Source organism: Oreochromis aureus, linkage group 15, assembly GCF_013358895.1.
Source record: "Oreochromis aureus strain Israel breed Guangdong linkage group 15, ZZ_aureus, whole genome shotgun sequence".
Taxonomy (NCBI): Eukaryota; Metazoa; Chordata; class Actinopteri; order Cichliformes; family Cichlidae; genus Oreochromis; species Oreochromis aureus.
The window spans coordinates 2,371,159-2,386,308 of NC_052956.1; the positions used below are offsets into that span (position 1 = coordinate 2,371,159).

The window sequence follows — 15,150 nt, forward strand, 5'->3', positions numbered from 1 at the left end:
AACTTTAAGGCTGCCAAAATTAGCTGGATGTGATTTGTAAATATGTAACTACAGTGGCTAAATATAAATAAAATAAATAAATAGATCAGAGCAGCTGATTGAGGTGACGAGGTCGCGTGGTGTGGTCGCCGGATCAGAAGTTGCAGGTTTGGTGATCAGAGGCAGACGTGAACTAGATGATGAACTTCGACTGTTCTACTTTTACAGTAATTAATAAAAAAGTATGTTTCTTACATTTTTGTGGCTAACTGTTCAGTCCTTGTCACAGTGTTTATTGTAGCGCAGCTCCACGTTATCCAGAATTAACTTAACTCTTCATAATGTTTTTTCTTTGTAATACTTCAGTTATTTGCTATTTATTCTGTATTTATTATATCACTTATTAGTTAATTTTTTTGCCCTATTTAACTTTATAATCTGTAATGAAATGGTCAAAATCATTTATAAAACTAATGAAAACCCTCAAAATGATATTTTAATACTTGTTTTGTGAAATTAAATTTAAGATTCAAATCTTAAATTTTAATAATTAGAAGGAAATTAGTACTTTAGTACTGAACTTCTTGAAGAAATGATTTATTTGCCATTTCTAGTGCTGTGGTATGATGAAGTCAAAATTAGCCCTCCTGGTGGTTCTGGGGAGTTTGGAATAATGGCAGTTCTAGTGTCAGACCAAGCTGGATCTGTGTGAAAATGTAATTGCCCCATAAACCTAATAACTGGTTAACTCGCGATAACTGGCAATGAGTCTTTAAAATCACTGTGGAGGAATTTAGTCCACTCTCCACATTGGAGGGTTTCCCAGGATGAACGGCATCTCCATCAGAATGAAGTCCAGACTTTGACTAGTGTGCTCCATTTGTGGATTATTGTCCCGCTGAATAATCCAATCAATCTTTAGGGCATTAAAACAACCTGGATTTTCTGGTGGAGAGCAGAATTCATGTTTCCATCAATTACAGCAAATCATCCAGGTCCTGAAGCTGCAAAGCAGCCCCAGAGCATCACACTACCACCACCATGTTTGACTGTTGGTATGATGTTTTATGCTACATATAACTGGATGCACAGCTTTCAGAAAATACAGCTTTTATTTTGTCAGTCTTCAGAATCGAGATGTTTTTGGCAAATGTGAGACGAGTGAACTTTCCCATGGATGTCACTTTCGCCCAGTCTGTCTCTGTTTATGGTTGAATCACAAACTTTGACCATGGGGAAGCAACAGTAACATTATTATTTTACATTATCCATCTTTTACTGTTTCAGTAATGGAAATGCTTTCACAATCATTTGCTTGAATAATGCCAAACAGCATGGGTATTGTTGTCTTTGCCTAATAAAACAGAATCACTCAGTAAATTAAGAGTTATTCCTCTAAAACAATGTCTCATTAAGCAGCCAGTGATCATAATTAAAGCTGTTTGGCGCTACAATCAACAAACATAAGCAGTTTGTCGCTCATTTACCTGTCGGGGTAAAAATAATCCATCAGCACTGCACAGCACCAAGCTGTGTTTGGATTAATGTTCATCACATGACCAGAATGTAATCAGTATAAAACATCATCTTTTCTTGTGTTCTTGGAGGTTAGATGTTAGAAAATCACTTCTCCATTTAAAAAAGAAATAGTATTTTTTATTATTACTACGTACATTTAAATGGTTTGGTCTCAGAATCTGTATCATTATTAACTAAAACCCAAGCAGGCTTGTGTTGTGAAACAACAGTCAAAAGGCAAAATATAGTAAGTGAGCAGCTCGTGAATGAAAACAGCATCCTGTCACACTAAAACTGCAAAATGATCCAATTAGTAATAGTTGTCTTCATCGAGAAACTGGCTTTGCTCTGTATTGGTTTCAGATATTAAAAACATTCAGCACCTGCACAGGTGGACCAGGCATCACAATAAAAGCTAGTATTATTTGGCCTGGGCTTACACAGCTCATATGGACCACAGATATTACTCTGACATCTGACTGTGCTCTGACAACTCACTCCATCAACAGCAACATCTCTTCTTCTCTTCTTACACACTGATGTCATTCCAGAGCTGCTGGAGAGAAGTCGCAAGAAAGAGGAGGAAATGAGAAGCCTTCAGGTTAGTGTAAAATATATATGTGTGTGTGTGTGTGTGTGTGTGTGTGTGTGTGTGTGTATATATATATATATATATATATTAAAAAAAACACCCAGCACGCCCCTACGGGCGTCTTTTTTTTTTTATCCTTCAAGCTCGGGTCCTCTACCAGAGGCCTGGGAGCTTGAGGGTCCTGCGCAGTATCTTAGCTGTTCCCAGGACTGCGCTCTTCTGGACAGAGATCTCCGATGTTGTTCCCGGGATCTGCTGGAGCCACTCGCCTAGCTTGGGAGTCACCGCACCTAGTGCTCCGATTACCACGGGGACCACCGTTACCTTCACCCTCCACATCCTCTCGAGCTCTTCTCTGAGCCCTTGGTATTTCTCCAGCTTCTCGTGTTCCTTCTTCCTGATATTGCTGTCATTCGGAACCGCTACATCGATCACTACTGCCGTCTTCTCCTGTTTGTCTGCCACCACTATGTCCGGTTGGTTAGCCACCACCATTTTGTCCGTCTGTATCTGGAAGTCCCACAGGATCTTAGCTCGGTCATTCTCCACCACCCCCTTGGGGCATCTCCCATTTTGACCTCGGGACTTCCAGGTTATACTCGGCACAGATGTTCCTGTACACTATGCCGGCCACTTGGTTATGGCGCTCCATGTATGCCTTGCCTGCTAGCATCTTGCACCCTGCTGTTATGTGCTGGATTGTCTCTGGGGCATCTTTACACAGCCTGCACCTGGGGTCTTGCCTGGTGTGATAGACCCCAGCCTCTATGGATCTTGTACTCAGAGCTTGTTCTTGTGCTGCCATGATTAGTGCCTCCGTGCTGTCTTTCAGTCCAGCTTTGTCCAGCCACTGGTAGGATTTCTGGATATCAGCCACCTCCTCTATCTGCCGGTGGTACATACCGTGCAGGGGCCTGTCCTTCCATGATGGTTCCTCGTCTCCCTCCTCTTTCTTGGGTTTCTGCTGCCTGAGGTATTCACTGAGCACTCGGTCAGTTGGGGCCATCTTCCCAATGTATTCTTGGATGTTCGTTGTCTCATCCTGGACTGTGGTGCTGACACTCACCAGTCCTCGGCCCCTTCCTTAGCGTACAGCCTCAGGGTGCTGGACTTGGGGTGAAACCCTCCATGCATGGTAAGGAGCTTTCTTGTCTTTATGTCAGTGGGTTCTATCTCCTCCTTTGGCCAGCCTATTACCCCAGCAGGGTACCTGATCATGGCCCGGATCTTGTTCTTACCGTTCAGCTGACTCCTCAGGACTTGCCTGACCCTCTGCAGGTACTTGGTGGTTGCAGCTTTTCTAGCGGCCTCTTCATGGTTCCCATTCGCCTGCAGGATCCCCAGGTACTTGTAACTGTCCTCTATGTCTGCAATGTTGCCTTCTGGTAGTTCGATCCCCTCAGTTCTGACTACCTTTCCTCTCTTTGTTACCATCCGACTACACTTCTCCAGCCCGAATGACATCCCGATGTCATTGCTGTATAGCCTGGTAGTGTGGATCAGTTGGCATACAGCTTGATGTCATCCATGTACAGGAGGTGGCTGACAACCGCTCCGTTTCGTAGTCGGTATCCGTAGCCAGTCTTGTTAATGATCTCACTGAGGGGGTTCAGGCCTATGCAGAACAGCAGTGGGGACAGGGGCTTGGAGTTGGCCTCTAGTGTTGTGCGCCACATCCCCATTGAGTTCCTGATGAAGGCTCTTAGGGTCCTGTTGATCTTGTACAATTCTAGGCATTCCAGTATCCAGCTGTGGGGCATTGAGTCATAGGCCTTCTTGTAATCAATCCAGGCTGTGCACAGGTTGGTCAGTCTGGTCTTGCAGTCTCGGCTGACTGTTCTGTCTACCAGTAGCTGGTGTTTTGCGCCTCTGGTATTCTTGCCAATCCCTTTCTGTGCCCCGCTCATGTATTGACCCATGTGCCCGTTCATCTTAGCCGATATGATGCCTGACAGGAGCTTCCATGTAGTACTGAGGCAGGTTATTGGTCGGTAGTTGGATGGGACCGGTCCCTTCTTGGGGTCCTTGGGGATCAGGACCGTCCGACCTTCAGTTAGCCATTCCGGGTGTCTCTCGTTAACTAGCAGCTGGTTCATTTGTGCTGCCAGACGCTCGTGGAGTGCAGTCAGCTTCTTCAGCCAGTAGGCGTGAACCATGTCGGGCCCTGGTGCTTTGCTTGGCAGTTTCCAAGGCCTCAGGTATGGACAGCTTGCTGTATTTCTTATGCACCTTCTTTGTTGCGCCTTTCTGCAACTCCGTTAGTTGGCTAACCTCCCTCCGTGCTACTTTGATCTTGCCCTCTAGCCTCCTTCTCCATGGAGGGTACTGCCCCTTGTGGCTGTTCAACTTGTAGCCAAGCATCTCACTGATCACTGCTGCCGTAGTGTAGATCAGCTTGTTAGTGTCGGTAATCGTGGTTGGGTATCGAAGAATCCATAGGCCCCTCATCCTATTCATGTAACCCCTTCCGCCAGGGTTACTTGCGTAGTAGCATTCCAACAACGCCCTGTTTTCATCTCTTGCCCACCGATGCCTTCTTGTTCCAGTAGAAGTCCAGCACCCTGAGGCTGTATGCTAAGCGGAAGGAAGGGGGCCGGGGACTGGTGAGTGTCAGCACCACAGTCCAGGATGAGACAAGAAACATCCACGAATACATCACGAAGATGGCCCCAACTGACAGCGTGCTCAGTGAATACCTCAGGCAGCAGAAACCCAAGAAAGAGGAGGGAGACGAGGAACCATCATGGAAGGACAGGCCCCTGCACGGTATGTACCACCGGCAGATAGAGGAGGTGGCTGATATCCAGAAATCCTACCAGTGGCTGGACAAAGCTGGACTGAAAGACAGCACAGAGGCACTAATCATGGCAGCACAAGAACAAGCTCTGAGTACAAGATCCATAGAGGCTGGGGTCTATCACACCAGGCAAGACCCCAGGTGCAGGCTGTGTAAAGATGCCCCAGAGACAATCCAGCACATAACAGCAGGGTGCAAGATGCTAGCAGGCAAGGCATACATGGGCGCCATAACCAAGTGGCGGCATAGTGTACAGGAACATCTGTGCCGAGTATAACCTGGAAGTCCCGAGGTCAAAATGGGAGATGCCCCAAGGGTGATGGAGAATGACCGAGCTAAGATCCTGTGGGACTTCCAGATACAGACGGACAAAATGGTGGTGGCTAACCAACCGGACATAGTGGTGGTAGACAAACAGAAGAAGACGGCAGTAGTGATCGATGTAGCGGTTCCAAATGACAGCAATATCAGGAAGAAGGAACACGAGAAGCTGGAGAAATACCAAGGGCTCAGAGAAGAGCTCGAGAGGATGTGGAGGGTGAAGGTAACGGTGGTCCCCGTGGTAATCGGAGCACTAGGTGCGGTGACTCCCAAGCTAGGCGAGTGGCTCCAGCAGATCCCGGGAACAACATCGGAGATCTCTGTCCAGAAGAGCGCAGTCCTGGGAACAGCTAAGATACTGCGCAGGACCCTCAAGCTCCCAGGCCTCTGGTAGAGGACCCGAGCTTGAAGGATAAACCGCCCGCAGGGGCGAGATGGGTGTTTTTTTTTTATTTTTTATATATGTATATATATATATATATATATATATATGTATGTATGTATGTATGTATGTATATATACATGTATATAGTTAGTTTGAGTTTGTGTTTAAGTTGGCAAAGTGCTGTGCAGAAGTCTTGAGCCACCCATCATTTCTCTTAACTTTACAGCGAAAATGTGGAATAGGTGCAAACATACATGGAAATGCAGCAATAAGACAAAGCCGAGTTTGTACGATTCTAACATGCTTGAAAGTCAGTCAGTATTTTGGTGTGACCATCTTTATTCTTCAGCACAGCCTGAACTCTCTTATCATTTATTTAAGTAGTCTTCAGCAACACAGTGTGTTTTGCTATTACGATATGCTTTTACTGAATAGGCAGTGTGTCTGGGGATCATTGTCATGCTGGCAAATGAAGCCATTACAAACTATTGCTAAAGAAGCCTTAATTAAAAATAGATAAAAACATTTTTTTTTTAAAGTATGGCTCCTTGGAAGCTAAATATAAAGAAATGAACAGGAGACTCAAGATTTTTGCACAGTGAGTATTTCTGGGTTTTGGTCATCTGAGCTCTCTGAGGGTGTGTTACAAACATTACTTCACAGCTGTAGGCCTGACAGACTCCTTGCTGCCTAGCTTGGACAAGTAGCTAATTACTGCGGACAAGATGGCTTGGAGTTTAAAAGCCACTCGAGGCCTTGTTTCTGTCTTTCAATACTGCAGCAGCTACACTTGGCAGGACACCAACCCACCTAGTCTCAAGTGGACTGGTCCTTTATTCACTATTAAACAGCAAGAAACACGCACACACACACAGGCAGCGAACCGTCTGAGAAGAAACTGTCTAGCTCTGTGTGAATGTGCATGTGTGTTACGGATTCTGCGGGCTCATCTGTGGCTGCATAATGGCACCTGCCAGAGCTTGTGCACCCTTTTAGACACCACCGAGCTTTTAATTATGAAGGATGAGGAGACAGAGATGTAAAAAGAAAAGACGGTGTGAAGGACGTAGTTAAAAAAAAAAAAAACAAGAAAGTTGGGGGTGGGCAGAGGCGGCAAAAAAGTCCCCCTGTTAGAAACCATCAACACATTACAGGCACAGGGGGAGAAGCAGTCGGTTGGAGGGAAGAGCAGGTGTGCGTTTGAGTGGCAGATAAGAGGCATAGCATCACTTATGCATCGTTAGAGAGGGAACATCAGTCAGGAGCTGGATGAGCGGCGAGAGCGGTTTGTCTTTGTGCGAGTGTGTCGGTGTGTGTGATAAGAAGTCTGTTGTGTGCTACAGACTCTCCCTAGCCCCTGCATTTCATTCCCTTGTTACCCGTTTGTTGGAACACTCTATTCCTCTCTTCTGTCAATTTTCCTCCTACACACGCGAACACAAACACGTGGTTTCTCTCTGCTCAGCCACCATTTTGACCCGTTGCCTGGACTCACTGTCTGAAATATTATATGCAGTTAAGTAATGTTACTGTGTTTGTGGTTTTTTTTTTAGGACCGTGTTTTGGATCTGGAGATGGTAAGATGTGATGTTTTACATCATTTTTCTGTTTTTATTACTAGTTTTTTTGTTTCAGGTTTTCAGCTGTATTTGGTTTAGCCATGTAGGCAGGTTCACCTAAGGCTGTGTTTGCCCAGCAGCCCATAGAGGCTAACACAGAAAATGATTTCTTTAGTCAAGGCTCAGAGCTCTGTTAATCATCATCAGTCTTTCTGATGAGGTTAAGAACCAGGCTGCACTGACAATGCAGCATCGACCTCACCATCCGAACGGTTAACGTCTACCACTAACATCTCTAATAAGCTATTACGTGTCAGCCAGAAATTAATTAGCACCGCTGAAAGAGTGTATTGACCCAATCACTTATTACTCTCTTTAAAAAAATAAATAAACAAAGCCACCCAAGCCACACTGTCCATCCATCACTATTACGCAGCATGCTTGTCTACTCCAGGCTTCATTTAGCTGTTACAAGAAAGAAGGAAGAAATAGCCCGGACCACCAACATCATTTTTGCTTACTGCAATCACAAAGTGGCAGGACACATCGACCCATCTGTCACCAGCCTGGGAAATGGGGATCATCAAGTAAATCTTACTTGTATGTCAGCGTGCCATTCAGCGTAGCAATCAGTGTGACGCCTTGTAACAGCAGCTCTTTTGATGCTTAAATGCTCCATCTGCATGTGAACAAAAAGGCTATTGAAGGTACAGTGAAGAGATGAATAGAAGGGAGTGCAGCTAGAGTAGTACTTAATTAAAGATTGTGCTGAGTGTGTTGTAACAAGTCCTCAATTAGCTTTTGAATTGACCAAGCAGTATGACATCATGTCTGTTTACCATGTAGGCACACCATTTTTTTTTTAATTTCAAATTGGACGTGCTGGTTAGAAACAGAAGAGAGATGTTGTGAGAGGAGCTTAAAGGTACAGTCAGTAACTTTTTGAGGTTATTTTACAGGAAAAAGAAGGTTACTGTACTCATATATATACATAAAATTGTGTGTAATTACATCTTCTAACAAACTGATTTCATCTCAGAAACTTATAATGAATCTATTAAAAACACATAGTAGAGGGTTTGCAGTTTGTGGACGCCATCATGTTCCTCCACCATATTTGAGTACAGTGCCCAGGAAGGACGTCTCCCTTTCAGCTACTGGTGTCTTAAGTTTGTAGCTGGCTACATACGCACCAAAGGCAGAGGAGACGCTGTGTGCCATGGAGGCACATTTGATTTCATACCTTCACCTTCATACTCTGAACTCTCATATTTTTTAATGCCACTGTGCTTTTGTTTTTGTTGCCAATAAATTTGGTAGAAAGCATCATTTCATGTAGAATTTGGCACACAGCTCAGCTCCACACGTTGTGCAGAGATTTGCTGTTAGGCGTCACACGTTGTTCAGGATGTAGATACATTCTTGCTGAATTATTCCAAAGCTGTATGGGTTTTTTCATGCTGTCTGCCACGTGTCAGCTCTTTTTGGGGCGTATGTGGTCAAGTACAGAAAAATATCATATTTTTGCTCATGCTTTCACCTTGAAATGTGTTGAAACTTTTATTTTGAAGTCCATTATGGATCTGGTATCTGGATCATAAATGCATTTACAAAATAACTTTGGACTGATGTGTGCACAGTCAGAATTCAGGTTAATTTTGTATGCAGTGTCTGGTACTCCACATTCAGTACTGTCATGTGGGAGGGTATAAATAATACATAACTGTGCTGCTAACAGTATCAGCCACGGACCCTTGTTGTTTAGGCAGTACATCCATTATGTGTGCAAATACAAAGGCGTCAGTCGACTCTGCAGAGCAGTTAAACCCACGAACGTCTCATCCAGCTGTGCAACCTTCATCAGTGATTATCGTTTAAGATGAACCTCGACTCGGAGCGACGTCTCATTTCACTCTTATTTCATCGACTGTTCCTTCCTCGCTGTTGTTCTTTGATGTATTTTGTTGGCTGTAAGTGGGAAGTGCTGACGAACGAGGAAAAAGTGGCGAGGGAAAAGGAGAGGCAATTAATGGAATTGGGAAGTGGCTCCAATATTAATCATCAAATCTCCACGTGTTGTTTTGGTCTTGTAGCATTGTGCAGTCTACGTGTTTATGATTTTTGGGGTTCCTCGTTGTGTTATTGGATGTACTGACATCTGTGTCGGGATCACTTGGATAACTTGTAATTATGATGTTAAAAACACAGCTGCTGTTTTCAGTATCTTCCATTTACATTTGTTAAATATTCTTGTTTTTGTGTGTGTGTATGTTTTCTTCTTTTTTTTAAGAATACAAGAGTAGCCCTGGACCACTTGGAGTCTATTCCAGAAAAACAGCTTCTTATGGAGAACTTCAGAGATTTGGAGGTGGGGATCACATAAAATCTAGATTACTGCTTTTATTTGACTGTTAATGAACGCACAAAAATTAACCGAGTAACTGCACAATTAGCTCTGAGTAGTCACATATAAGAGGATTAAATCCTATAATTATGGATTATTAATTGCAAAACCATGGAATTAATGCTTTACTAACTTTACCACTGCACAACTGATTAACAGGCAAACATAATGGACAAAACACAAGAGCCAATTAAACTTTCAATCATCGTAACATAAGGAGGATTCCCTGATTAAGATGCTGCAGCAAGACAGTCTAAATGCCACAAAATCACATGAAAAAGTTCTGTCTGCATCTCCCTATTGTCAAACTCTAGCACTAACCTAAATGGCCTGATCATCATTTTCAATATAATGACAGATGTTTATCAGCGACAGTCCTCTTAGTCCTTTGTCAGTCTCAAGTTCCTGACACATACAGTGAAGCATTAAAACAGCTGAAGGAGGCTCAGCACTGGGCAGATGTGACTAATTGCATCTTCCATGGTTAAAGCTCCGCATCATGAAACAGCATGACTCAGCAGAATCATCACTGCTAAGTTTATTGTCAGAGACCTCAAAGTATTTTATTCCTTTGCTCAGCTGTCTAAGCTAAGCTTAGCTGTTGCTAAGCTATCTGTTTGCTAATACACAAAACAAGCAAAAGCCAGGACTGCCAAAGGAACCAACTGGGGCAGTGGTGATGTGATGTCCAGAACAATGTCTCAAACAATTGAACCTAACAAAGAATCAAAAAGCTGGATTTTTAAGAAAAACTTTAATAGTGTAAAAATAAATTAAAACCGGTACAAAGTGCAGCATTACATCCATATGAAGCTAAAAACGAGCATCAAACTGTGAGTCAGCCAAGCCAACCACAAACAAGGCTCAGTAAGTAGCTCAGTATGACGGGGACGGGGCCGTTGGTTTCGGGTCAGACTGCCCAGTAAGTAAATGAAGAATTGAGCCTCAGCAGGTTGCTTCTCCTCAGTGCTTCACTCACCAGCATAACATCAGCTTAACTGCACCTGTGTGAGTGACTCAGTCTAACCTGGCAGAGACACAGAGCCTGTTATCTCATGTTGACTCCATGCACATCAATACCAATGTGCGTTATACTAGATTTAGCTAAATAATTAATGGTTATTTTATTGATTTTTCTTTTTGTTTTTAAGGGCAAGTATGCTCGTGCTTATTTGGGCTTTTATTATTTATAGGGAGGTAATCAACATTTTAAATTCTGTTTGTTATTCTCATTGCTGATCAGTAGTCAATGTAAATCTATTCGATAAGTCCAGAGCTCTAACGAAACCTTAAATAACTAAATATTTGTCTTGTTTCACAATCACGCCCACCTATGTGTAGTGCTGTCACATCCAGGTATTGTGTAGTTTGCAGAGTCCTGCAACACTTGTGTGTGAGTGTAATGGACTGCCAGGCTCTAATTTACTGTTATAGGAAGCACTGCTGAATTCAAAAGTTTAGCTTGTGCACATTGACACCACTACTATTTATTCAGTTGTTCTCTGACTAATTAACCCAAAAAGAGAGACAGAAAAACTGTTAAAGATTGTTTAGATTCTTGGGCTTTTATCCTTTTCTGCCTGTTTAGAAATAGTCGCGCAGTCTGATGACACAGCCTCCGTCTTGTGTGTTCAGGACTCACAGCAGCAGAGGGAGATGGTAGAGGAGCGTTACGCCAAATACAAAGAGATCGTCTGGGACCTGCAGCACCAGCTGGATGAGTCCAAACGCAGGATCCAAGAGTACAGAGTATGATAGACACACACGGTTGCAGTACCTTGATGCCTAGCAAGAGACGATACTTTAAAACAACAACCTACACTTTTTCTATTTCAGTCACTAATTGCGGCGCTTTGTTCAAACAGCAGCTGTTTGGATAAGGATAGCCTGACTTTGAGAGTCGGTTATGAGTCTGGCTCACCCACACAGATGCCGGTGTGTGCACTGCACCTCATTTGCAGCTCGTATGAATAAATGAATAAATTCGCACAGTGGTAACGTAGCATGGATGGACAGAGCAGGACAGGCTCTGGGGGTGCCACTAATGTACACCCCCACCCACCCCAAAAAAACAAAACCCCAACTTGAATTTGCCACTCACTGTTAATTGCTACTGTCATCCTCTCTGTTATAAAGCAGCTGAGGGAGTTGTCAAGACATGGTTGTTGACAGCTGATTGCCATCAGCAGTTTACAGCCTCCCCTAAACAGCCATACAGTCACTTTTTAAATGGCTTTAATCTGCCAGATTACCCCATTGGTTTGCCAAATGACTCCCGCGTTGAGTGATAAGTGGCGATTGCATTAGCTTAATAGCTGCTGCCCACTCGGGGTTTGTCTAAGGAAAAAGGATGGATGAAATGTTTTTATAAGACTTCCATCTTAAACAGAGGCAGCAGTGCTTACAAACAGCTTCCACACCACGTTTAGCTGAGGCTCTCAGACTTTTCTGCTCAGATTATCTCTTTGGTCCGTCGCTGCTCTGTCCTCGTAGGACATCTGGAAAGTTAGTGATCCCTATCCTGAGGATAAAAGACAACAAGCCCTCTGTGTCATAGTTTAAGCAGCCGCTGCACCTTTGTGGACCTTGCAAAAGAACCACAGAATATTAAGAGATTTTTTCAAACCTGCACACTTTACCCAGCGTTATTGGAGACCTGTAAACTTGCAGGGTGAAGTGTGGCAGCACAGGTACACAGCATTCAGCCACAACATTAAAAACACCTGCTTTATACTGTGGGACTTTTCCTCCTGCCTCCTAAACAGCCTCTGACATGTTGTGGTGTCTGGCACTGGGACATTGGCAGCGGATCTTTCGGGCTGGGATGTTTTGTGGATCAGGTTTGTTCCAGTAGATGCTGGTAGGCCTAAGACTCTGATTTGTATTACTCGAGCTGTTTCTGAGCAGTTTTTCTTTTTGCATAATGATGGAGGGAAGCCCTCTGTGCGTCACTGCCTTGAGGCGGTGCAGGTGGGGTGGTCTCTGTTGTCTGCAGGAGTGATTAAGTGGCCAGGTTTTAATGTTATGATTTTTTTGGCGTATACTTACTGGAAAGACTGAGATTGCTTATGTAAATCATTTTGTCGAGCATTTTTGATATGCATACAGGTATTTTGGGGACCCAGAAAGCAGCCCCTTTTCTTTAGCGTGGTGCATTTCGCTGCCTTGTTCCCTTTCCTGAGCCCAAACTCACTCAGATGGTTTATTTTAGCTATAATCTAAGAATCCTGCACAGCACACTTCACTGTCCATGTTGATCAATGCATGGCGTAAAGGAAATTTTACATTAAATTAAGCACACTCATAATGTCTCACCAGCTTCTCGATGGATTGTCCGTTCGCTCAGTTCACCGGCTTTTTGCATCTTCACATCACGAGCTGAACACTGCAGATCAGCAAACTGCTGTCTGAGGCTCAGTGATGTAAAGGGCTGAATAAAGTAATAGAAATGCATCGGCAGCACAGACCGCAGCCTCCAAAACAACCATACAGCTGATTCGACATCTTTCTAAGACAGTTTCAATAAAAACTGGGGTTTATCACCTTCACGGAGGCTGGATTTATAGCAGGACGACTGCATTAGATTATCTTTATCCAGATGTATCATAACCTGACAGCAGAGTGTATGCACTGATGCCATCCTCAGGCTCACTACGACTATAAATCTCTTGAAGATTTCTTTCCCTTTCCACCCAAAGAGCTGTTGTGTGTGTTTGGTTTTGTTTTTTGTAAATCTGGTGTGTAGCCTACATTCCCGTTACGATGTCCTCCTCTTCCAGCACGAGAAGTTGGATGCCACTTCCAGGAGCCTCAAACTGGCTGCTCTTTCTTCCACTATCAAAGGCTCCAGCACGTTCCTTAGCAGCTCGCTGAGATCTGACACACTGTGTGAGTACGCAGCAGCTCTGACAGCCTTTCTGTTCTAGGGTTTGATGGGAGTCGTGTATTTCCTGCATCTCTGTATTGCTGATCATTTGAAAATGTACAGTATGGCGGTTTTTTGGAAGAAAATAATTTCACTGGTATAATTATTGTGAAAGTATTCTTATTTTTCTAAATAACTGCATCCAGACTGTAGTGAAATGGATGTTTCAGTGTTTCCGATCTGCATTCATTTCAGTATAACGCTCACCAATAACCCAAATTTCACCATGTTACATTCAGGGCACAGTCTCGCTTTCATTTAGTATGTAAACATGGCAGCCGGCGCTGAAACTTTCCATCAGTGCTCTGGAAATGAGTCTGCCTGTATCACTGCCAGTGGCTCCCAGCCAAAATCACTTGTAGCACTTTCCTAAGCCGCTTACAAATATTTGGCTCGGCGCGAGAGGAGCGTACTTTCTGTGGCTTTGTGTCCATTTTACCTCCGAGATTTATGGAGGCCAAAACATGTCCATGGCTGTTTAACACTGGTGTTAATATACAGAGTAATTACCGCACATAGTCGCGACTTCCTCAGCTGTAGCAGGTAGTGCAAATCATATTTTTACGCCTTGTTAGTGAGAAATGTCTTGTTCACAAATGTCGCGCTGTGATTGGTTAGTAAATGAAGCGGGACTGTAACAGTGTATCCTTTCTTCTCTCCTCTGCCACAGCTCCTCTCAAACGCCTGACCACTTCAGACCTGGACGACTCCAGAGTCGACGGGGCCAAACCTCTCGCAGATTAGTTCAACCTTTAGCAAACCTTTATCTATCTCTACAAACACACACACACACACACACACACACACACACACACTCTACCTGCCTGGTGCTCATCCAGAGCGAAACGTAGTGAGAGGCCTTGCACTCGACGCTAATCCTCCACGACTACCTCAGCCAGGCGGTCGGCGAATGTGCTTGTGACCGAGACTGTGACATTTTATTAGAGCGAAGCTTTAAGAAACACTTTAAAACACGAGCTAAATATCTGCACGCTGTTAAGAGTTTAAATGTTATTTATAATCATGAATGTATTTCAAAGCAAAATGGTTTCACTGTTCCATGTTCTTGTCTTGTTCTAGATATGGTTAAATGTCTGCGTTCTGCTCTTATCATCAACAAACTCCATAAACGAACCTGCAGTGCCTTCTGAACAATATGCAGTTTTTTAAAACTAGCGCAATGTGACAAATGTTTTTGTGTTTCCATCCAACTCTTGATGAATGAGAAACTCTTTCTATGTTTTGTATACTGCAGTATTTATATTTGTAAGAAAGAAAGAAACGAGCACAGTTAGATGGTTATTTTTTCATGAAATATGAAGGAAGTGTATGCACTATGAATAAATCTGCATGGAGCTAAATGTCTAGTTCTCTATGCACACTTGATGTCCCCTTCATTTCAGAGTGAAGTGTTTGCTTTGCAGCAGCTGAGAGACTCCAGCTACTCCCAGCGGTATCTTTTGCTTTCAGCTGAAATCCTTCAGAGGGACAACCTAAAGCCACACACGAGAGGAACGTCCTTTTAATTTACTGCTCGGCTGTTAAGGCAGAAATACAGTCCCCGGTGCATGAATATTAAAAAATGTTTACATAATCTTTGTTTGGACATTCTGTGTTTTGCACGGGTTGGGTTGTGTACAGCATAAAACCAGATGTTACTGGATTCTGGC

The 15,150-nt window shown here is 43.6% G+C and overlaps 1 protein-coding gene across 6 annotated transcripts in view; it reads left to right on the forward strand.

Annotated features, from left to right (window-relative positions):
* LOC116315551 (centrosomal protein of 128 kDa) overlaps positions 1-14,877 on the forward strand; it is a 51,188-nt gene extending 36,311 nt beyond the window's left edge. For 4 of the 6 annotated variants that reach the window (XM_039599041.1, XM_039599036.1, XM_039599038.1 and 1 more), the window contains 6 exons: positions 2,049-2,098; positions 7,146-7,169; positions 9,442-9,519; positions 11,191-11,304; positions 13,335-13,443; positions 14,151-14,877. In XM_039599041.1, the coding sequence (XP_039454975.1) occupies positions 2,049-2,098; positions 7,146-7,169; positions 9,442-9,519; positions 11,191-11,304; positions 13,335-13,443; positions 14,151-14,224 (449 nt within the window). In that variant the 3' untranslated portion in view covers positions 14,225-14,877. The remainder of the gene's footprint in view (positions 1-2,048; positions 2,099-7,145; positions 7,170-9,441; positions 9,520-11,190; positions 11,305-13,334; positions 13,444-14,150) is intronic. The other 2 variants (XM_039599040.1, XM_039599039.1) reach the window with 2 other exon arrangements.
* The last annotated feature ends 273 nt before the right edge of the window (positions 14,878-15,150 follow it).